Source organism: Balaenoptera musculus, chromosome 7 (genome assembly GCF_009873245.2).
Source record: "Balaenoptera musculus isolate JJ_BM4_2016_0621 chromosome 7, mBalMus1.pri.v3, whole genome shotgun sequence".
In the NCBI taxonomy this organism is placed as follows: domain Eukaryota; kingdom Metazoa; phylum Chordata; class Mammalia; order Artiodactyla; family Balaenopteridae; genus Balaenoptera; species Balaenoptera musculus.
The window spans coordinates 50,760,058-50,783,053 of NC_045791.1; the positions used below are offsets into that span (position 1 = coordinate 50,760,058).

General features: G+C 40.8%; 1 protein-coding gene across 2 annotated transcripts in view; it reads right to left on the bottom strand.

Annotated features, from left to right (window-relative positions):
• The window catches only part of ABCB11 (ATP binding cassette subfamily B member 11), a 90,986-nt gene extending 68,660 nt beyond the window's left edge, over positions 1 to 22,326 (bottom strand). The window contains exons 1-7 of one of the 2 annotated variants that reach the window (XM_036858571.1): positions 22,072 to 22,326; positions 15,549 to 15,651; positions 14,243 to 14,264; positions 10,873 to 10,927; positions 9,861 to 10,099; positions 1,845 to 1,932; positions 585 to 718 (exon numbers count right to left, since the gene is read on the bottom strand). In XM_036858571.1, the coding sequence (XP_036714466.1) occupies positions 585 to 718; positions 1,845 to 1,932; positions 9,861 to 10,099; positions 10,873 to 10,927; positions 14,243 to 14,264; positions 15,549 to 15,624 (614 nt within the window). In that variant the 5' untranslated portion in view covers positions 15,625 to 15,651; positions 22,072 to 22,326. The remainder of the gene's footprint in view (positions 1 to 584; positions 719 to 1,844; positions 1,933 to 9,860; positions 10,100 to 10,872; positions 10,928 to 14,242; positions 14,265 to 15,548; positions 15,652 to 22,071) is intronic. The other variant, XM_036858572.1, reaches the window with a different exon arrangement.
• Between the last annotated feature and the right edge of the window lie 670 nt (positions 22,327 to 22,996).

Below are 22,996 nucleotides of genomic sequence, written 5' to 3' on the forward strand. Positions count from 1 at the left end.
AACACATATATATGGAATCTAAGAAAAAAAAAATCGTCATGAAGAACCTAGGGGCAAGATGGGAATAAAGACGCAGACCTACTAGAGAATGGACTTGAGGACACGGGGAGGGGGAAGTGTAAGCTGGGACAAAGTGAGAGAGTGGCATGGACATATATACACTACCAAACGTAAAATAGATAGCTAGTGGGAAGCAGCCGCATGGCACAGGGAGATCAGCTCGGTGCTTTGTGACCACCTAGAGGGGTGGGATAGGGAGAGTGGGAGGGAGGGAGACGCAAGAGGGAAGAGATATGGGGACATATGTATATGTATAACTGATTCACTTTGTTATAAAGCAGAAACTAACACACCATTGTAAAGCAATTATACTCCAATAAAGATGTTAAAAAAAAAATAATAGTCATTTTGATGAAGCCATGAAACCTATGAAAAAAGCCATGCTCCCTATAAAAGCCCAACTTAAGAGACAAAATGCATCAGAAAGAATTGAAAATATGTTTCCAGTTGTTATTTAATTTGGAAACAAGTGTTTCATTAGCGAAAAATCACACATTCATTAAAACGTCCTACCAGCCACTTACTCAGAAAATCTTGTATTCAGCTCTCCCACTGAATTGCAGTCGAACCATCCTATTTCCATTCTCATTATTCTCCTAAAGTACAGTTTTCTCATTTTCTGTATCTGACGAGCTGCCGCAATTACCCAAAAACATATCTGTAAATGGAGCAAGAAATGTTTAGCATAGTGATAAAAATAGTCATTAATTCCTTCTCTTTTCAGAAGAAAATATTTTCACTATGACAGTTGAGAAAAGGACAAAAGTAATTCACAGCATGCCTCTTGTTGGGAATTAAGGTGTGAGCTCTGACATCTGCTGCCGAAAGTGGGGCTGAGCCGAACCACTGTAAACAGGGAAGCCAGAGGCTTGGGTTTGAATCCAGCTCGGCCACTTGCAAAGTTAACCTTATTAAGCTTCACTTCCCTCATGTGTAAAAGAAGGCTTATCACACCAAAAATAAATTATTGCTCTTAAATCACTACTTTTGCATGCCACTTCTGATGAATTTTTCCCCTGAGAAGGCTGTCAATAAGCATTCATACATTGTTTTCCAGCTGTTGGACAATGATTTTCAGAGAAAGTAAGACAAACATTATGACATAAGCAGGGAATCTTGCTGATAGTTTCCCCCATGCAAGAAAAATAGACTGTCATTAAAACTCCAGTGCCAGAACGGTGAAAACTGACTCATTTCTCTTTACAAATAACACTAACTTCCTGGAATTCTTAAATGAATGGAGAGTAGGGGGCATTTATTATTTTTCCTAAGTTAGTAGGAAAAAGATGAAATACTTTTCTTCCTTAATAAGAGTTAACTCCAAGCCCTCCCATAACTGAAATCCAGAATATGGATTCAGTTCACAGAACTTGGGTTGGACTGCATTTTGGTGTGACTTTAGCAAAAACAGAGAAAAAGAAAGTCAAGTTGGCTTTCCTCCAATTCCCCACTCCCAGCTTTTTCCAGGTACGAAGAAGGTTCGTACTCGCTCTCCCTGTACGAGCACACCCGCAACTGTCTATTTCTGAGTTTAGACGAGAGGATGAAGCAGGGAGGGCAGGGGAGAACAAGACACTGAAGCTAAAAGTCTATTCTCCATTTCTCTGGACAAGCGCTCCTCCCCAACTGAGAGAAAGAATCCTTCCCCACCGTCTGTTGTCTGCCTGAAATAAAGCTGTAGTCCTTGGGACTTCTGAATAGCTTTAAAGAACACACTTTGCATTTCATTGTCACGTCTTTGAACCCAGCTGCTGATCTATAAATAAAATGGAGGCGTCACTAACTTGAATATATCCTGTGACAAGTACCACGACAGCGATGCCAGCATAGTAACTGGCAAACTTGATCATTTCACTTTCAATGTCCAGAAACCTTCAAAAGAGGGAAAAAATGGTAAGACTCACAGGTAGGATCTAGCTAACAAAGATTGCATTTGTGAGTACAGAGGAATTTAAGATATACATATTGTATGTTTCTATTAAATATGGGTAAGGCGTTTTACCTGTGTAGAATTACAATCGATCCAAATCCCCAAACAGACCTCACGGTATCCATCATAGCAAAGATGCCTATCTCCTTCATTTTTACAGGCAGAGATGCGAGGGTTGTGAAATAATTAATGGGCATTTGTTGGAAGACAGGGGACCCTAGATGGCAGCCCAGAGCTCTGTCCACTGAGGCCCCTTTCACTCATGCTTATCATTAGTGATAGCGCAATCACAGCTAGAGAAATGTTCTAAAAAGCCAGACAAGTGTCTGAAAAGGCACAGGTAGAGAGATGTGTGCTGTAAATCAGGAGGCTTACTGTTACCCGTCCAGCAATCTTAAGCCAGTTTTTCAACTCCTTCCTCTCAGAGTAACACTAGGAGAAATGTGTGTGTCATCTTCCCATAGAGAGAGAAAAACACTTTATTAACCCAGTCTTTGTGCTGACCACAGCCCAGGAATCCTCGCTCCCCAGGACAATTTCTAAGGCTGAAGTCAAAGATCTTGTGGGAAAGCAAGAAAACTGCACAGTATTTTCCCATTACAAGTATCACACTGCAACACAGGGTTTGGAACTGGCAGAGGCAGGGAGGGGAGAAAAAATGATTCTGAAATCGCTTTCGGGAAATAAGAAATTTTATCATTAAAAAATTAACATATTGGTTGTTGATATACCCGATCCCCAGGGATAAGCTAGATGATGTCCATTTCTTTAGAGAATCAGAAAATAGCATCTTTAGCCTAGATGCTCTCAGTCTACCAGCTTTCTGCTTTCTATCAGGCCTTCCTTTTGTGACCCAAGCTTGAATTGTTCTCTCCCTCTACTGAACTCAGACCAAGTATTTAAGTATAATTTATTTAATTCAGAACGAACTATTATTCCATGGCAGATTTTATTGCCATCTTGCACTATTATTCAATATTTTCATTGAATATATTTATATTGAGTATATTCATGTTTCTCTTGCTAGTAAATTGCAAGCTACTTGACAGCAAAGACTAGGTAAGCTGCTTGCTCTCACTCCCGAAGCCTGGTACAATACCTTACACATTAAGTAGGTACTCAGTGAATGTTTCTTGACTTTTCTTTCACTTGCAAAATACTAATGAGGAAGGGTAACAACTGCCTTGGTCAACCCCTCTGACAATCTCCAAACCAGCTAATATGTCTGTGTTCACCACATTCCGAGTCTTTCATGATGATTTAAGGGAACCTGGAGAATGAAAAAGATCTAGAAAGTCATAAACTTGTATACAAGTATCCATGATCAGAGGCCCTTACAAAAGCTAAGTATCTTTGTATAGAGCATATAATGCAGTATTTATGAGTAAAGACTTCTAATGTATAAATGAGTGCATAATATATATGCTATTGATACTATGTATAAAATAGATAACTAATGAGAACCTACTGTATAGCACAGGGAACTCCACTCAATGCTCTGTGGTGACCTAAATGGGACGGAAATCCTAAAAAGAGGGAATATACGTATACGTATATCTGATTCACTTTGCTGTACAGTAGAAACTGACACAACATTGTAAAGCAACTATACTCCAATAAAAATTTTTTTAAATAAATAAATGAGTGCATACTCTTGGTTTTCTGTTTGTGAAATAAAATTTGGGTGTCCAAAAACAGATAAGTATGAGTATTTGTCAAAAAGTTTTACTTAGATTCCCTGCGGTGCATTTATTCTACAGACACTGTAAGCAGAGGTGAGAGTGCCTGTCATGAAAAACTCAGCTGCCAGTCATGAATGAATGTACTCGACTAAGAGCTCTGAGCACTGACCCAGCTGTGGGATTTACTGGAGCAAAGTTCAGGAGCATTACATCACTGTCGGGGGTTGTGGATAGGACATGTCTACTTTGTGATTGTTTTCACTCCTGAGGCACCCCAGAGATGAATGGTTAACTCACTTCTATTTGATTCTGGGAAGAAGTCATTAGAATCATTAGAGTTTTAAAGACTACTTGGGAATATTTCTGGGACAACAGAGCAAACCTATCAGAAAAACTGATAGGAAGGAAAAGGGGACGTCAACTTGGTTCCTTTGACTGCACATCAGACTTCATCATCTGCATGGTGGAAAGCTCCTGTGATTATAAAATCCTAGAAAGGATTCTGTAAAGTTTACAGGTGATTTGGACCACAGGCTGTCTTTCTTTTCAACAAAAAGAAAAACAAAACAAAATTGATACATGCCTACTTGGATAAATTAAGATTCCCCTGACGCATTTGTTGAAGAGAGAAGAGGGGAGAGAAATGACAATTAGAGGGAAAAGGTAAAAGATATTTTACAACGATATGAGGTCTTTCTGACAAGGTGCATTGCCTCACCAGGAGCACTCCTTTCAATGGTTCTGATGCCCTGTAGACCCAGTAGCATTGACACCTTAGAGTGAATATCAGTGTCAACCTAAACTGGCAGAAATGTGTCCATATCCTACTTCCAAAATGTTGAAAGGTGCATGTTCATTAATGCATGGGACATTGACCTATGGACAAATGGTTTATCACTGGGTAAAGTTGCTTTATAGAATACCCGCACACTAAGGTAGCATATTGCCAGAATGGCTAATGCAATTGTGAGAAATATTACAGAGAGATTATATATGCCCTTTATCTAGTTTTCCCCCAATGGTAACATCTTGCAAAACTATAGGACAATATCACAACCAGAATGTTGACATCAATACAATGAAGAGCAGAATATTCTCATCATTCAAAGATTCCTCTTGTTGCTCTTTGATATATACACATACTTCCATCTTTCTCACATTTCTGGAGGCCAGAAGCCTGAAATCAGCTTCATTGGGTTGAAATTCAGGTGCTGACGGGGTTGTACTTTCTCTAAAGGCTCTAGGGAAGAATTTGTTTCTTCCCTCTTCCAGCTTCTGGTAGCTACTGGCATTCCTGAGCTTGAGACATCACTTCAGTCTCCTCCTTGATAGTCACCTTGCCTCTCTTTTTCTCTCTATAGTCAAATCTCCCTCTGCCTCTTTTTAGTAACTGTCCCTTTAAGAAATACTAGTGATTGCATTTAGGCCCCACCTGGGTAATCCAGTATAATCTCCCGCAACCCAAGATCTTTAAATTAATCACATCTGCATAGACTCTTTTTTCCATGCAAGGTAACATTTGCAGATTCCAGGGATATCCTACATATCTTTGGGGGCCATTATTCAGCCTACTGGAGCTACAGTCAAAATATAGATACTGGGGCTTCCCTGGTGGCACAGTGGTTAAGAATCCGCCTGCCAGTGCAGGCTGCACGGGTTTGAGCCCTGGTCCGGGAAGATCTCACATGCCGTGGAGCAACTAAGCCCATGCACCACAACTACTGAGCCTGCGCTCTAGAGCCTGCGAGCCACAACTACTGAGCCCACGTGCCTAGAGCTCGTGCTCCGCAACAAGAGAAGCCACCACAATGAGAAGCCTGCGCACCGCAACGAAGAGTAGCCCCCTGCTCAACACAACTAGAGAAAGCCCGCATGCAGTAACGAAGACCCAACGCAATCAAAAATTAATTAATTAATTAATTAATTAAAAAATATATAGATACTAACAAGTGTTGGTAAGAATGTGAAGAAATTGGAAGCCTCACACATGTTAGTGGGAATGTAAAATGGTACAGCCACTTTGAAAAACAGTCTGGAAGTTCTGCAAATGGTTAAACATTTATTTATCATATGACCCAGAAATTCCACTCCTAGGTATATACTCAAGAGAATTGAAAACATATGTCCACAGGAAACCTTGTACATAAATGTTCATAGCTGCATCATTTGTAATAATCAAAAAGAGGAAGCAACTCAAATGTCCATCAACTGATGAATGGATAAATCCACTCAATATATCCACGCTATAAATGTATTATATCCATACAATGAAATATTATTCATCAATAAAAAGAAATGAAGTATGATTCACGCTACAACGTGGATGAACCTTGAAAACGTTAGGCTAAGTTAAAGAAGCTAGTCACAAAGGACCACATATTATATGATTCCATTTACATGAAATGTCCAAAATAGGCAAATCTACAGAGACAGAAAATAGATTAGTGGTTGTCTAGGGCTGAGGGGGGATGGAGAATTGGGGAGTGAAATTTAAGGGATATGGGGTAGGGGGGCTGTGTGCCAATAAAAATGCTCTAAAATTGATTGTGGTGATGAATGCACAGCTCTATGAATATACTAAAAACTATTGAGTTTTATACTTTAAGTGGGTGAATTTTATGGTATGTGAATTGTATCTCAATAAAGCTGTTTTTCAAAGTACATTGTCTTAAAGTGTCTAACTTCAAAATAGTACTTGAGTTCACAAGCTAAATGTACATTGCTAAGAAAATAGACTGAAATCCAAGAGAAAGTACAGACTTAGATTTTTGCATCGATGCATCCATATGTGGGGCAGGTAAGGACACAAACTTCCCAATGGCTGTGGTAGTGAGCCTCCAAGGAGCCCTTGATTGTTTTTGTCTCCTGATGTTCACACTCTTGTGTAATCCTCACCAAAAGTATACCAGGGCTGGTCTGTGTGACCAAGAGAAAATGGCAGAAATGATAGTATGCCACTTCCACAATTAAGTTACAAGACTTTGTAGCCTCCATTTGAGTTTCTACACTGTAATTGGATAAAAGAAAAGAAAAGTATAGGGCTTCCCTGGTGGCGCAGTAGTTAAGAATCCGCCTGCCAATGGAGGGCACACGGGTTCGAGCCCTGGCCCAGGAAGATCCCACATGCCATGGAACAACTAAGCCCGTGCACCACAACTACTGAGCCTGTGCTCTAGAGCTCGTGTTCCACAACTACTGAGCCCATGTGCCACAACTACTGAAGCCCACGTGCCTAGAGCCCATGCTCTGCAACAAGAGAAGCCACTGCAATGAGAAGCCCGCGCACTGCAACGAAGAGTAGCCCCCGCTTGCTGCAACTAGAGAAAGCCCACGTGCAGCAACAAAGACCCAACACAGCCAAAAATTAAAAATAAAATTAAAAAAAGAAAGAAAAGTAAACTGCATTGTGATATTTCCTTCTTTCTTCTTCTTTCATTCTGTTACCTTATTATTTGACTATTCTGAGCAAATAAATTCTGAGAAGCTAATCAGGAGGCCTAACGTTCTGTAATCCTTTTTAGCCTTATTCACCGAGAGCCATTCGGAAGGCTCCCGCCTAAAATTCCATCCAATGGATTACAATTGATATGTGGAAACCGATACAATGAAAGAGAAAATCCAGCTCCTACATTATACATGCATGCTTATGTTGATAAAATCATTGAGTTGCTTTGTATAGTACGAGACTAACACACCAATTATAATAAGTGGAGACATTGTACTTTTAATGATATACTTTTTCCAAGAAAGAAAGTTGTGAAAGAGTTGGGTAATTTTGGAGGCATGTTTACTACTTACAGGTAAGAAAATGTCCCCTCCCTCTCTTCTGTCCCACCCAAGTCCATCTTCACAGTGATCTTACCACATGAAAGCTAAACATTTATTCAGAAGTGCAACAAACTGTATTCATGTCAATGACCATAATAACCCACAATTAAAATATTTAACTTATCAATGGAGTTCCTGGTAAAGGAAAGGCCTGAGAAAGGTGTGGTCTACACAATCAAATATCTATTTACATGTTTGGTATCATGTGAATTCAGCCAAAGCCAAGGAATTTCTGAAAGCCCCTATTTGTTCTGAATTATTTGCTCACCCTCTAGTATAGGACCCAGTAAAAATGAATAAAGTAATGGGTAGCCATGGTGAATTCCTTTCTAATGGATGCCAGTGATGCAGATGTTAAAGGCAGATTCATTCTTTAGTTCATCTAATAAATATTTATGAGCATTTGAGACAAAATATGTCTCAAATTTTGGTCCCTCTAACATTTATTTCCAATTTTTATGACATAACAGGATATACTTTCAGGGATTTTCCCTTGAAGAATTTATCTTCATGCATTATTAATGACTGGGGTCAATTTACATCATACATAAGTCTGAATGGATTTTTTTCAAAGGGGGAAAACGGATTAGCTTACATTTTGTAGTCATACCACTCTGTAAAAATCAGTTCAATTCTGTCCTCCAACATAAATGAAAGACTTAAAAGACTGTCATTGGGAATTCCTTGGCTGTCCATTGGTTAGAACTCCATGCTTTCACTGCTGAGGGCTCAGATTCAATCCCTGGTTGGGGAACTAAGATCCTGCAAGCCACGTGGTACAGCCAAAAAAAAAAATACTGTCATTGAAGACAGTCTCTCTTCTATGCAAATTGTTCTGAGTGTTACTTCCAAATTTAGAAGAGAAATATACATATTTAGACATTGGAAATTTATATCTTATGAGTAGGCTTATTATTTGTTAAGGCTAATTCTGCACATTGTATGTTATTCTGTACTTTCCTGTCAAGTGCTAACCAGGTTATAACTACATACTTATTTGCATGGTCGTTGATTTCATTATGGTCTCACCAACTAGACCCAAGCTCCACAAAGACAAGGACCATGATTCATAAGGTACCACTGTATCCATGATGCTTACACATTTTCCTGGTACATAATTAGTGTTCCAAAAATTTTGGTTAAATTAGTAGATGAAGGAAAGATGCTAACAACAAATAATATTATGGAAGAACATCAGTGATTTAGAAGGATTTGTCATAATCTGGAATCAAGTCTGTAGAAAAATTTTTAAATGAAGGAGAAAAATATGAATTCACTTGGGGGTGCCATCCCAAGTGTCTTTCTAGCTAGGATGTGCCCTGCCCTTGGTTCTTGAACCGGAGTGGGTTCATACGTGCAAATGAGCTTGTTCTGGCCCTGAGGCGGCATGAGGCAGGCTGCAAAGTCCATGCTATGACAGTGAGTCAACTCTGTGTACACTACAGACTCACTGATTACAAGGCAGCCTGTCGGGCTTATCACAGACAGAACAGGAGCATGGTGAGCTTTGGTTAATTCCTCATGGCTGTCTTCTATTCATAGCACCACATCACTCTTCCACAGAAACTCAACTGCTAACTGAGACCAGCGGCCCATATTCCAAGTCCTAGAGCACAGGAATGATGAAATTCCCATTGTAGAGAGAAGGCTGGGGATCAAGTGGGTCATCAGCCATGGCCACAGCAGCTGGGGAACAGGAGGGAGGAGAGGAAGAAAGAAAGAAAGAAAAGAAAGAAAGAAAAGAAAGAAAGAAAGAAAGAAAGAAAGAAAGAAAGAAAGAAAGAAAAGAAAGAAAGAAAGAAAGAAAGAAAGAAAGAAAGAAAGAAAGAAAGAAAGAAAGAAAGAAAGAAAGAAAGAAAGAAAGAAAGAAGAAAGGAAGGAAGGAAGGAAGGAAAGAAGGAAGAAAGGAAGAAAGAAAGAAAGAAAGCAAGAAAGAAAGGAAGGAAGGAGAGAGGGAGGGAGGGAGGGAGGAGGAAACAGGAAAGAGGGAAAAGGAAGTCTTGGATATGAGACATGACAATGACTCAAGTAAAATTCATGGGTCATCCTCCAACTGCATCAAGTATTGGTAGTGTCATCCTCAAGCCTGTGGCCTACAAAGTGGTGACATTTGGGTGATGTATTTAATGAGCAATTTCCAGTTCTGGGTTTTGCTGTTGTTGTTGTTAAGCTTTAAAAACCCGGTAGGACAGGAAGAACTTCAGGGCAGAGTAATTTATAGAAATACGGGTAAATTTATGTTTCTTTTTGCTCTGTGTTAGACACCACTCCAGCTCAGTCCATAAGATTCTCTTCTCACATTTTGAATTACAATCTAAGATACAAGCCAAAAAAGTGAAAAGTAAAAAATAGCAGCCTACCCACAGCGCGTTCCATTTGTCACGTTCTGGTAGAGGGAGCCGTTGGTCCATACTATCGTGTTATTCACACATGCTTTTCCAGGGATCTTGAGTTCTTGTAATTCCATGTCATACTCAATAGAAACATCTGTCATTGTGCCAAAAATCAGTAGTACGCCTGGATAGGCTACTCCATGGAGAAATGCACATAAACTTCCCACAAACATCAGCCAAATGTCAGTCTTTGAAGAAAATCGAAACTTGAAAAACAAAGGATTCAGAGATCATCTATGGGTGAAAAGCAGGAGAGGTAGGAGGACTATTTAATTTTAGTTACTAGATTCTGATAAATAGTATTCAACACCAAGTCTAAGGGAATCATCTTAATTGAAAGGCAGAGTTCTCACTAATATTGAAATAAATGGTACATCGATTATCTAAATCATTAGACTCTTACATTGTTAGTTCATGTTATCTCTTTCCTAGTCTCTTAATTCATTCTCTTTATCTCAGGAGCTGACTTTAGTTCTTAGATATTCATTCCCAGCTTAAGGGGGAAACAATCACTGGCACAGATGCTATTGCCATGTAGATATTCTGTGTGGCTTATTCAGCAACTGTATAAATTGGCTCCCAGAACTGATATTGACAATGAAGAGTGCCTATTTGTGCCCAGAAATGCCTCCACTCTGAAAATTTGAGGAAAATACCTACACTATGGAATTTCTAAAGACGTCATAAGAATAAGTATACATGACATGATTACCATGATAATTTTCCTTACTAAAATGATAATTAGGGGCTTTGTGATTATCTTCTAGAACACTTTTATGATCTACCGGGTAGAATTTGTGTGTTTAATCAGCAATAAATTTCTAACTGCTATTTAACATGTTATCACGTAGACAGTTTATGACTGAAAAAGTGATCATCGTAGTTAAAAAACTTGCCAATGTGACTATAACATTTCCTCCGCCACCTGAACAATTCACAGTGGCAAAACCTGTGCCATAAATCAGCACAGTTTTATTACCAATTGAAAGAAGCCAACTTGACTGCTGCCACCTTTCTTCTTCTTATCTTCTAACCTGAGCAGGAAAAACACAGGGGTTTACAGACCGTCCGTTCCAAAACAATGAGAAATTCTCCCTAGATGGTGATTTTATGAGTCATTCTTTAGTAAGAAAGAAAGCCCTCACTGGCTGCAAAATTCTTTCCAAAACTGGTATCTTAAAAACTAACCAGGGGGCTTCCCTGGTGGCGCAGTGGTTAAGAATCCGCCTGCCAATGCAGGAGACACGGGTTTGAGCCCTGGTCCGGGAAGATCCCACATGCCGCGGAGCAACTAAGCCTGTGCGCCACAACTACTGAGCCTGCGCTCTAGAGCCTTTGAGCCACAACTACTGAAGCCTGTGAGCCGAGAGCCCGTGCTCCACCACAAGAGAAGCCACCGCAATGAGAAGCCTGCACATCACAACGAAGACCCAACACAGCCAAAAATAAATAAATAAATTTATTTTTAAAAAAACTAAAACAAAAACTAACCAACAAGAACCTACTGTATAGCACAGGGGACTCTGCTCAATATTCTGTAATGGCCTAAATGGGAAAAGAATATGAAAAGGAACAGATACATGTATATGTATAGCTGAATCACTTTGCTGTGAAACTAGCACAGCATTGTTAATCAACTATACGCCAGTATAAAATAAAAAAATTTTTTTAAACTGGCTATTACTTTCAGATTTACCTCTTCTAGAGATTTCAGTATAGCTGTATCTCTTGTTCAGTAGAGATTCACTGAGGTCTTTCTGAGAGGTGCTGAGAGAAAATAAAAAGTACTCTGTACTCCCAGTTACAGTAGCAAATAACTATTGGACCTCAGCTTTGAACCTCGGCCTCTTTCTACCTACATTTCCTTATAAGTTGAGGTGGTTGGATTATCTGATTTATAGCTTCCTTCTCGCACTTAAAATTTTTACATAGTGTTGATATGATAAAAAATTGTTGATATGATAAAAAATTATGGTTGATATGATAAAATAGTGTTGATATGATAAAAAATTCCAAAAAACTCCCATACTTCCCATAAAATCATATTTACTTATTATTTCTTTTTTTTTTAAATTTATTTTATTTATTTATTTTTGGCTGTATTGGGTCTTTGTTGCGGCACGCAGGCTTCCTCTAGTTGCATCGAGCGGGGGCTACTCTTCCTTGCAGTGTGCAGGCTTCTCCTTGTGATGGCTTCTCTTGTTGCGGAGCACGGGCTCTAGGCATGCAGGCTTCAGTAGTTGTGGCTTGCAGGCTCTGGAGGGCAGGTTCAGTAGTTGTGGCGCACGGGCTTAGTTGCTCCATGGCATTTGGGATCTTCCCGGACCAGGGCTTGAACCCATGTCCCCTGCATTGGCAGGTGGATTCTTAACCACTGTGCCACCAGGGAAGTCCCGACTTATTATTTCTTATTCATTTTATTGCTCATAAAATTGTACTCAACCCATTCTTGAACTTTTCAACTCCAGGGATCTCCACTTCACCTGAGTCATCCATTCATGAATATACCCCAGGTCTTGTTTTCACCAGGAACTAGTCTACTCTATCGGCTCTTTGGGACTGAGCATGCATCTTGTTTTCTCACTTCCTTCCTCCTTCCATACCTATTTGTCATCTCAGTTGAGACCCGCAGTCCTTTAAATTCTCCATTTACTTACAATCACTAAACCCCATCAAGATGCTGTTTCCTTACTCAGGCATCCTAGGTCCCACTGCTGGCCATTTGGACCAGACTTTCACCATCATCCTCAATCCTTTTCCCCAAATCCATCCTTGGAAACCCCATCTCTGCAGTCAGCCAGCTGTTCCTCCTTCTCCTGAAGCCAGGCTGCTGGACCTGCTAGAGACAAACTCTCCACCATCTGAAAGGTGCTGCACATGCTGTGCTTAGCACTTGGCTGCCCTAAGCTTCCCCTCCAGCTCAGAGTAGAATCACAGATCCTTGCTGACACATCCACAGCCCTCTGTGGTCTGGCCAGTTAACTCTCTGACCTTGTTTTCTCCTACTTCACTCCAATTTTCACCACCCGAGCCACCTGGCCTCTTTGCTGACTTTTGTCCATGCCAAATTTGTTCCCACCTCTGGGTGTTTGCACTTGCTACTTCCTCTCACCAAAATGCTCCTTCTTCAGATATCTGCATGGCCAACTCCCTCACCTCCTTCATACCTTCTCTCCAAAGTCACCTTCTCAATGGAACCTTCCATGGCCAAAGTCTTTAAAATTTCAACTCTCCCCTACACCATTTCAAATGTCCATTTCCATGTTTACTTGTTTCTTCTTAGAAAGGGAGTGATAAATTATCACTAGCTCCCAGGCTATATATTTTATTTATTTATAGTGTTTATTATGTATCCCTCACTAAGGGAGGGAGCTCTTCAAGGGCATGTGAGTTCCTCAAGGACAGAGATTCTTGCCTACTTTGTTCTTTTCTATATCCTCAGCACCTAAGCCCAGTAGGCCCTCAATTAATATTTGTGGAATGAATGAATGAGTATGGTCTCCAGCCTCAGCTCAACCCACAGCACTGTACTTCATCCCTCTACAGATTGTTCCCATTCCCCTCAGCAGCTTTATCAAATTTTCACTGTCATCTTCTCATCCTACGTTACCACACTTATCAGGAGAAAGGTTCATATCCTCTAAAAACCAAAGCACTCACTCAGCTTCCCTGCTCACCCTCATTGCAGCTCATTCATCTGCATCCATGCCCTTTTCCATCTCTTTCCCACCCAGTGAGAAAGAACGGTTCTTCTGCGCCCAGCTGACCCTACCATTCCAAGTCCAAAGCTAATGTTACCACACCTACCACCTCCCGCTGCCATGAATTACTTAAAATGTCTTAAATACCTTCAACCTCTCCCTTTCCACCACTTCTATTTCAGAAACTTAGCTGGTACCTTCTTGTTTTCTAAATTAGATTCCTCTAATCCTGCCCTCATGCTGAGTATGATTAAGTGGCATTTGTTTATAAGACAATTTAAACTCTTAAAGAGAAACATCTAATAATTACATTTTAGGCTTCTACTATTTGCTTTTGGGAAGAATTGGGCTTTCTTCTCTGTACCCATGAAATCATACTTGTCCAATTTTTCCTCTGCTCATTTAGGTCAGAAATTCTGTGGTGTTCCTGGACATACAGGGGAGATTTGGACCTAATCCAGAAGGAATATTCCCAAAGGTTTTTGAAATCAAATTATAGTAATGTTTAAAAGAGAAAAAGAATGGATTATATATACCATTTTGTAGGCAGTGCAATGTGTGTAAAAATATTGTTTCTGCTTTGTGCCTTTTATGGGAATACTAGGAAATTATTTTGAAGATGTGATGCATTGTTGACTAGTCACTTACTTTGATTTCTTATCATTGTCATCTGTCAGGATAAAAACAATACATAAAGCAGTTAATAATAATGACAAAATGAAACATAGTCATTAACAATTTTACTCTGGAAAAAGATTTCTATAATTACTTTTATTCATGGAACAATGCAAAATAATTATTTGCTTTTTCATCTTTCTCTCTCTCTCTCTCTCTCTCTCTCTCTCCATATTATAGAAGACATTTTTTCACATTCAGGACTGCTGCCTTGACTACATTTCTTGACTTTTCTCCAGAAAATGAAATCTTTTTACCTTCTGGATGTCAACTAAAGACCAATATTTCTAAATTAGCTAAAGAAAGTCTGATTTTTTGAACTACCAAATAAAATGAATATTTATTTCTTGTTTGGTTCTTCATAAACATCAGAATTTGTCTACTTAAAATGTGGACCACAAGTCAACTAAACGATAAGATGTCATTGACACCCCCATGCCAGTAGAAGCCATAGGATTGAGTCACATACTATTTTCCCCAGCATAGGTCAGAGTATATGGAGGGGAGGAGGTGAAAGTGGGAGCTCAGGGTCCTGAGTGTAGGGAAACCACAAGGAAAGGAACCCGAGGTGCTAATGCCAACCATTGTCATAGGACAGCACATCCTGGTTCCCCTGGCATTTAAATTTCACGTCATTTCATTTCATTAAGAGTAAAGAAGCATTACAGTGTAGATAGAGATTAACCTCCTAGGTTTGGGAATCAGAACCAGATTAGGATTACAGCTCCATTAATTATTAGTCACACGATCTTTGCCAAGTTTTCAAAAATGTGTCCAACTCTCTGTTTCCTCTTCTGTAAAATGTAAAATCATAGGATTTAAAAAAAATAATAATAGCTTAGAATCATCTGCCCTCACTACACACCATGTGCTAGTGCTACACACATTACCTCACTCTGGCCAGCAGAGTCTTTGTACTGTTCCTCTCAGGGAGCAGCACTCACTAAACATTTACTACTATAATCAATTATAACAATATACGAATAAAGGTAATAATAATAGCCAATGCTAGAACAACCCTACTCTACCCAGGGAAGAGATATTTATAGGTGAGATGCTTTCACTCACCCAGGATTTGTGCACTCTTACCTAGCACGCTCAGCCATTCCATTAGATGGATTCTAGGGAGAAACACCTAGAGTATGTTAGAAGACCATCCAGTAACAGTTCTACTTATTGCCATTGATTTTTCTCTTCTCCTTAAACCTTCACTAGCTTGTTCCACTTTTGTTCTCACCTCTCTTTGTACAAAAGACAGTAAGAGAAAAAGGCCACTTACATGATCTGTCTGACTCAAAACCATGATTGTCCTCTCCAGATTTCTTCATGCTGAGAAGAATTACCGAGTCAGACATGGTAATTGCAGTCCACAGCCAACAACGCTAGAAAATAAAATAAAAGAATCATTGCGATTATTATTTATTTTCTCTTCCTTAATCAAAGTAGTCAAGTGAAAGAATAATTTGGTTCAAGAAATTATCTTCCTTAACAATCTCAGACAAAAGTAGATTTTTTAAATTGGTTAATAACCCCATGAAAGAGTCTAATTATTAGGAAAGATAAACCCATACCATTGATTATGGCTTTCTCTGGTTGCTGGATGGATAGTTGTTTTTTATTTATTTGTTCTTTCTGCTTATTTGTGCTTGCTTGTTTGATTGATTGATTTTTTTAAATGAGTAAAAATAAAAATCACTAGAAGAGCACAGCCAACTGGTGACATTCTTGGGTCAGTAGAGCTGACCAACAACACCCAAATACTGGTGGGTAGGTTTCAGTGCTCCTTTGTAAATGCAGCTCCTAGATCCAGAATATGGAAAGTCCAGCATGGACCAGGAGAACTGCTACCTAATTCATTTTATAAAACAAGTATAACCTTGACATCAAAACAAATAAAAATGTTATAAGAAAAAAAATAGAATTATAATTATTTTTGAAAATAGAGTTTAGAATGCTAAATATGTTCAATATAATCTAGCAGTTTATGAAAAAAACATAGTGAGCAATGTTGATCCCAGAAATGCAATGATTGTCTAATGTAAAAAAATTGGATCATCCTGATAGATGCAGAAAAAGTATTCAGTAAAAATTAATATCCATTCCAGATGTTTAAAAGCTCATAAAATTAGAAAAATCATTATGTTGCAACCCAATGAATGAATTTGGGTACTGATCAGTGACAAATACTAAAACCATTCATTGAAATACTGGCAAAGATTAAATATCCAATAGTGCAAAGTGTTGTGAAGATATAAAGACATTACACTAAGTTGTCAAATCTCCTTAAGCTTCTCTTAGCCATGACAATTTCTCATAAATTTCTTCTTTCTGATGATCTTGACAGTTTTGAGAAGTACTGAGCAGTTATTTTATAGAATCCCACAAGGACTCAGAGGCAAAGAATATACAAATCAATTTTCACTGCAAAGTAAAGGAGCTGTTACAGTGGAGGATTACTGGACTGAATGTCAATATTATGACATAGTATGAGTGTGTTTCATGTTTGGTAATTGCAATCATTGTTGCTTTTGTTGTGGTCATCCATGTACAATGCTTGGTGTCAGTCTATTTATGTCTTGTAAAAATAAAATACAGTGTGTGTGTGTGTGTGTGAATAAAAAAAAAAAAAAAAAGAGTGCAAGCAGATGTCATGTCATCTAATTCTACTCTCTCAGCTATTATCTATAGCATTTAAGCTAACAATATGCTCTGGAGCTTCCTGAAGCGTGTGAAAGGTACTTGGGTATCATGCATTGCAAGAAGCTTTAATTAGGGTTTCTTAACAATTTACAATAACAAAATTGTACTTTAACCCACACAAAAGAACTCAGATTTGAAAATAACTTACCAAGCTATTTCCTCTTCACTCTGCCTTTTTATATAGTAAATTATTTTAATCTCTAAAAAATCTCTTTGGGAACAGATTGAGAATTTTCAAGGTGTCCCAGAAAAATTGTCTCTCAATAAACTTAAGAGAATCTAGGAGTTAAAAGTAGGAAATCAAGCTTTCTAAGCACTAATCAGCAGATTTTGGCCACCTAATCATGGAATTCCCCAAGAATTCTGAATCGCCCACGCCAACACCAGTTTCCCCCTCTGCCAAATGGTACGTGGTCTATACCCTGAGTACTACCTGCGCTTCTGTATAACTCTCCAGGGTCAAAGTTTCTTTTTCTTTGATAAAATGTGTAACCTTATCAACACAGAAATCCACATTAGAGAACAGTCTCCTGACCTTTATTGGTAGTAATAGCAAGGATTTTTCTACCTTAGAACATTAGCAACAGCATTCTGGAAGACAACTGCCGGGGAGGAGAGAGAGGAGACAGAGAGCAGCACCTGGATGGTCGCCCGAGAGAACCTGGGACAGTGAGAGACCTCAGAGAAGGGGCGAAGGGACCAGTGGCACAGGGGGTTGAGGCTGTCAAAGCTGGAGGAGATACAGGCTCTATAGGCCGTGCCAGGAGCAAATCAAAGATCCTGAGGCCAACACGTCAGAGCCCACCATGGGCCATCCCACCAAGGCTGCTAGTGTGACCTCAAGACACCAGCCTGGAGCAACAGATGAGTGCGTTGACTTTCACCAAAAGCTGGGTCAACACTAGCAACTGGCTGTTGATACTGCAGAAGAATTGGGAAAGAAAGGAAGGGAGGGAGGGAGGGAGGAAGGAAGGCAGACAGGAAGGAAGGAAGGAAGGAAGGAAGGAAGGAAGGAAAGAAGGAAGGAAGGAAGGAAGGAAGGAAGGAAGGAAGGAAAGAAGGAAGGAAGGAAGGAAGGGGTAAGGAAAGAGAGAAGGAAGGAAGGAGGGAAGAAAGGAAGGAAGGAGGGAAGGAGGGAAAGAAGGAGGGAGGGAAGGAAGGAGGGAAGGAAGGAACAGGTTGGGGTAAAAACAGTTCTCCCAGGGGCTGGAATCCTTCCAGGCTGAAGGATATGATAATAACCAAGACATTCAGCCCACTGCCTGTTTTTGTACATAAGGTTTTCTTGGGACACAGTCATGCCCATTTGTTTTCATTTTGCCCTTGGCTGCTTTGGGGCTACAATGGCAGAGTTGAGTTGCTGTGACAGAGACCATTCGCACCTTCCCACCAATGCCTCAACAATCACTGTCTAGCTCTTCACAGATATGTTTGCAGACCCCTGAATTATGAAGTCAGTTCAGGACAGCCCAAAGCCCGGGGAGAAATCTTTGGAGAGCTGATTTACCCAACCTAAGAATCTTACTGCACACCAGCCCTCCAACCTGCCTGTCCTCATGGAGCTTACATTGTGACAGGGAAGGCAGATGACACGTAAGAAGTAAGCCCTGTGACTGTGAGTAGAAGAGAAGTACAGGCTTCCCCTAGGCCCTCAAGCAGGGCCCTTGTCTAGAGAGTAGGGGAAGGCTCTGGAACCAGAACAGTTAGCATGGGACCTTGAACATGGGGAAAGTTAGCCAAGGGAGCAGGAGAGAGAAGGCCGTTCCAGGCTCATGCAAGGACCCAGACTCAAAAGACAATACATAGGTTCAAGGACCCAAGGGTGTCCAGTGAGTCTGAGGGAACGTGGATGGGGCAGCTCTGGGGGATGTGGCTTCTTCGTTCCTCAGGGCCCCATAATCCTTACTGCTGAGGACTTAGGCCCTTATCCCCAGGGCAATGGGAACTAGTAAGGGCTTTTAGGCAAGAAAAGGGTAGGATCGTATTTATACTTTCAAAAAACACAGCACTCTGATAAGCCCACACCCAGAGAGACAGGGAGATCGGGCTGGGAAGGACAGAAATCTCCCAGGCCCAGCAGCGGTGCCCCCTCATTTACCAAGGCCAGGGGCATATGCAGTTCACTTCACTCCTGGGCAGACAAGCCTGAGGTGACCAAATGAGACAGTCTGTGTGATGCAAGACAGCCAAGCCAACGGTGCCCAGGCTCTTGTCACTTTAGGACACAGCTTCTCAACTCTACCAGTGTTCTCGGCTTTGAATTTTCTCTGGGGACATCTGTTCTGCATTCCGGTTCATTTTCTTCCGAATGCTATTTTTGAAACACGTTGATGTTGCCTAGACTGAATTCAGGAGGAAGAGGCTGAGATTTGTCCACGTTTAGGCCTCCTCGATGGTAAGGAGGATCTAAATGCCCTAGCAGCCACTGAGGAGCTGGGAGGCCAGTGAGGGGCGGGGACACCCTCCCCACCTCGCATCACACTGTGAACATTGGCTTTAGCTTTTCTCTCGTGGAGTCTTCGCCTCTGTGAAACCATTCAGGGCCGCCAGCACCACACTCTCCCTTCCCTGAGCTGCGCAGAGAGAGCAGAACTGCTCCCGCCCCTGGTGAATTTGGAAGTCCCTTTTGAAGTCACAAATTCCGATCTTTTTTTAAAAAGCCCTTAACAAGTCTTTCACTGCTGACATTTAGGGATGTAGGAAGGGCACCCTTATTATGATCAAACCCAGCAAATGATTTCTTTCTCCAAAGGATCATTAAAGGAGAAAAGAAATACTGACTTATACTAAGAAGCAAGAAAAATAGAAAAATACTGCCTTGCAGATAAGCAGGTGTGTGTCAACAACGTGGAGACACTGTCCCAGGAAAAGATGAAACAGAGGCCCTTTAGCCGGGGGGGCTACAGCTGACTGAGAAGGGAATGCAATACACAGTGATCCTCAAGGGGCAGACGGATAGGCCTGCTTCACAGAATCGCAAGTGAGACGGAGAACTACGGAACTGCTCTTGGAGAAAACAGGATTTAACACCAAAGTTCCTCCCTGTTCTTCTTCCTGGTCTCTATATGTGTAGTTCTTTCACCTTCATAAAGCAAAGTAAACCTAATACTTGATTCCTGCTAAGGAACTCGGCATTTTCTAGCAATTTCAGTGTCTTTTAAAACCACAGAGTGAGCAGTGTTTTTTTCCTAGATTACTTCCAAATCCACTTCCAGCATTCATCAGCAAATATTTGTCACCGTTACTCTTAGTAGCAGGACACACAAATTATTCAAGGGCTTACAATCTAGTGGGGAGAAGGGCATGTAAACCGCTAGGCAGGGAGATGGAGGCTTCAAACAGATAATGACAAGAGTGGTACAGGCAGAGTAGGAGGGTAACTAAGTCTGGGGGAGGGGGGCATAAGGTGAGGGTTGGCTGCACGCAGAAAGAACCTCTATTAAGAAATAGCCAGGGGGCTTCCCTGGTGGCACAGTGGTTGAGAATCTGCCTGCCAATGCAGGGGACACGGGTTCGAGCCCTGGTCTGGGAAGATCCCACATGCCGCGGAGCAACTAGGCCCGTGAGCCACAGCTGCTGAGACTGCGGGTCTGGAGCTTGTGCTCCGCAACAAGAGAGGCCGCGACAGTGAGAGGCCCGCGCACCGTGATGAAGAGTGGCCCCCACTCGCCGCAACTAGAGAAAGCCCTCGCACAGAAACCCAACTCGCACAGAAGACCCAACACAGCCAAAAATAAATAAATATTTAAAAAACAAAAAAAAGAAAAAAGAAATAGCCAGTAGGGGCTTCCCTGGTGGTGCAGTAGTTAGGAATCCGCCTGCCAGCCGCATAGCACAGGGAGATCAGCTCGGTGCTTTGTGACCACCTAGAGGGGTGGGATAGGCAGGAAGGGAGGGAGGGAGGGAGGGAGACGCAAGAGGGAAGTGATATGGGGATATATGTATATGCATAACTGATTCACTTTGTTATAAAGCAGAAACTAACACACCATTGTAAAGCAATTATACTCCTATAAAGATGTTAAAAAAAAAAAAACAATCCGCCTGCCAATACAGGGGACACGGGTTCGAGCCCTGGTCCGGGAAGATCCCACATACTGCAGAGCAACTAAGCCCGTGCACCACAACTACTGAGCCCGCGTGCCTAGAGCCCGTGCTCCGCAACAAGAGAAGCCACTGCAGTGAGAAGCCCGCGCACCGCAACGAAGAGTAACCCCCGCTCGCTGCAACTAGAGAAAGCCTGCACGCAGCAGCGAAGACCCAACGCAGACAAAAATAGACAAATAAATAAATGTATTAAAAAAAAAGAAAAGAAATAGCCTGTAAATAAGTTAATACCTTAAAAGTTTAGTAATAACCACTATTAAATCCCAATGTTGAGTTCTAAGTACAATCATTATAATTTGCCTCTAAAATGTCTAGAAAGCTATTCCCCCCTTCAAAACGTTAGAAAAACCATACTTTATTCTCAGTCTTAAATGTGAATGATATTTGATCAATGTGTTCAGATCATCAGCAACATGTGATTTCTACTGGCTAGGGAAACTGAAAAATGGAAATAAGATTCTAGAATCCACCTTTTCCCCTTCTAGCCATGAATCCAGAGCTCATATTTTCCAGCATCTGAATTATTGAAAACTAGAAGAATGGAGTCGGTATAGTTCTGTATTAAACCAGCACCAGCTTTCTGGGGTAAGATTTGTGGTGGTCAGTGCATACAGAATTGTGCTTTCATAAAGCCAAGTTTAAAAAGTTCAGTAACGTTTTTACTTTGCGCTGATTATTCAATCTATTTGCCCATTTGCACCACACGCACCCAGATACCACACACACGCACACACATTCTCAAGAAAATTGATGCATAAAAAAAAGTATTACTATAAATGAGATAGCAACAAAGATTCATCTGTATTATACACAATATTATGAAATCATTAATGTATTCTGCAAGTTCCTAGCCAAGCCTTGTAGCATTGTTTATTGCATAACAAGAGGCCAGCCTTTAATGAATCAGAAACACAACACGCCACAAAGTAAGACTTAGAGGAGATGAATTTGCAGAACACAGTCTTCATATGCTCTAGACGATACATGTCACTTACCTGTGAACGTGAAATTGAAGAAGCCAGAAGAAACAATGGACTCCACTGTGGAGAGTCACAAAGTTTTCTAACCCGTTCCAACTTCAGTTTTCATCATTGTAAAGCACTGAACAGAATTCAAGCTTTTTCGAGAACACTATCTATTTGCTTAAGGGTCAGTGCCCTGAAGGTCAGTCTAAGCAGAGTTCAATGACATCTGAGGAAAGGTTGAACACACTCAAAATAATAACCCCAAACACAGAGTGCAATTGGGAATCCCTCTGAGGGTGTCAACAGGCTTTGGAAAGTGTTGATTCAGCTTCGAAGGAGAGGTGAGACGCCAGCAGGGGGTGCCCAGCAAGAGCACTGTGATTCTGGCCATGTCCAACTCTTCTGTTTATAGGCCATTATTTTTGAAGAGTTGCTTGAAAACATAACAAGGCAGAAAAAAATACCTTAAAGCTTTTCCTCCTCAATTTAAAAGATCACTCTTGGAAAATCTTTAGGTTGCAGGCGCTGATATTCCTGCCCCAGCCCCAGGGTTTCGTGGAGACAGATAACCTCAAAGAACACCTGAAACAGCCTTTTGCTCAAAACTCTGAGTGCTCAGATGACCCTTGCACCCTGGTCTGAACAGTCAATAACCTCAGGCTCTACCCACCAGATGAAGCCCTGTGTAAGTAAAGATTAATGATTTTTTTAAAGGTTCAAAAGAACAGAAAACCAAGTCAAATCAACACATATAGCTTCTCCAACAGCTTTGTGCTGCCACCCATATCCGTTCCTCTCTCTTCTTGTTGGTCCTTCCATCTTCTCAAATGCTCTTATTTCTTCTTTCTCTCCCTACCTGAGTGAACCCTTTCCTAAACACTCCTCGCTATGGCCTTCAGCAATGAATAGTAAATACCCAACATTGGTCATCACTTTATTGGGTACCTGACTCAGT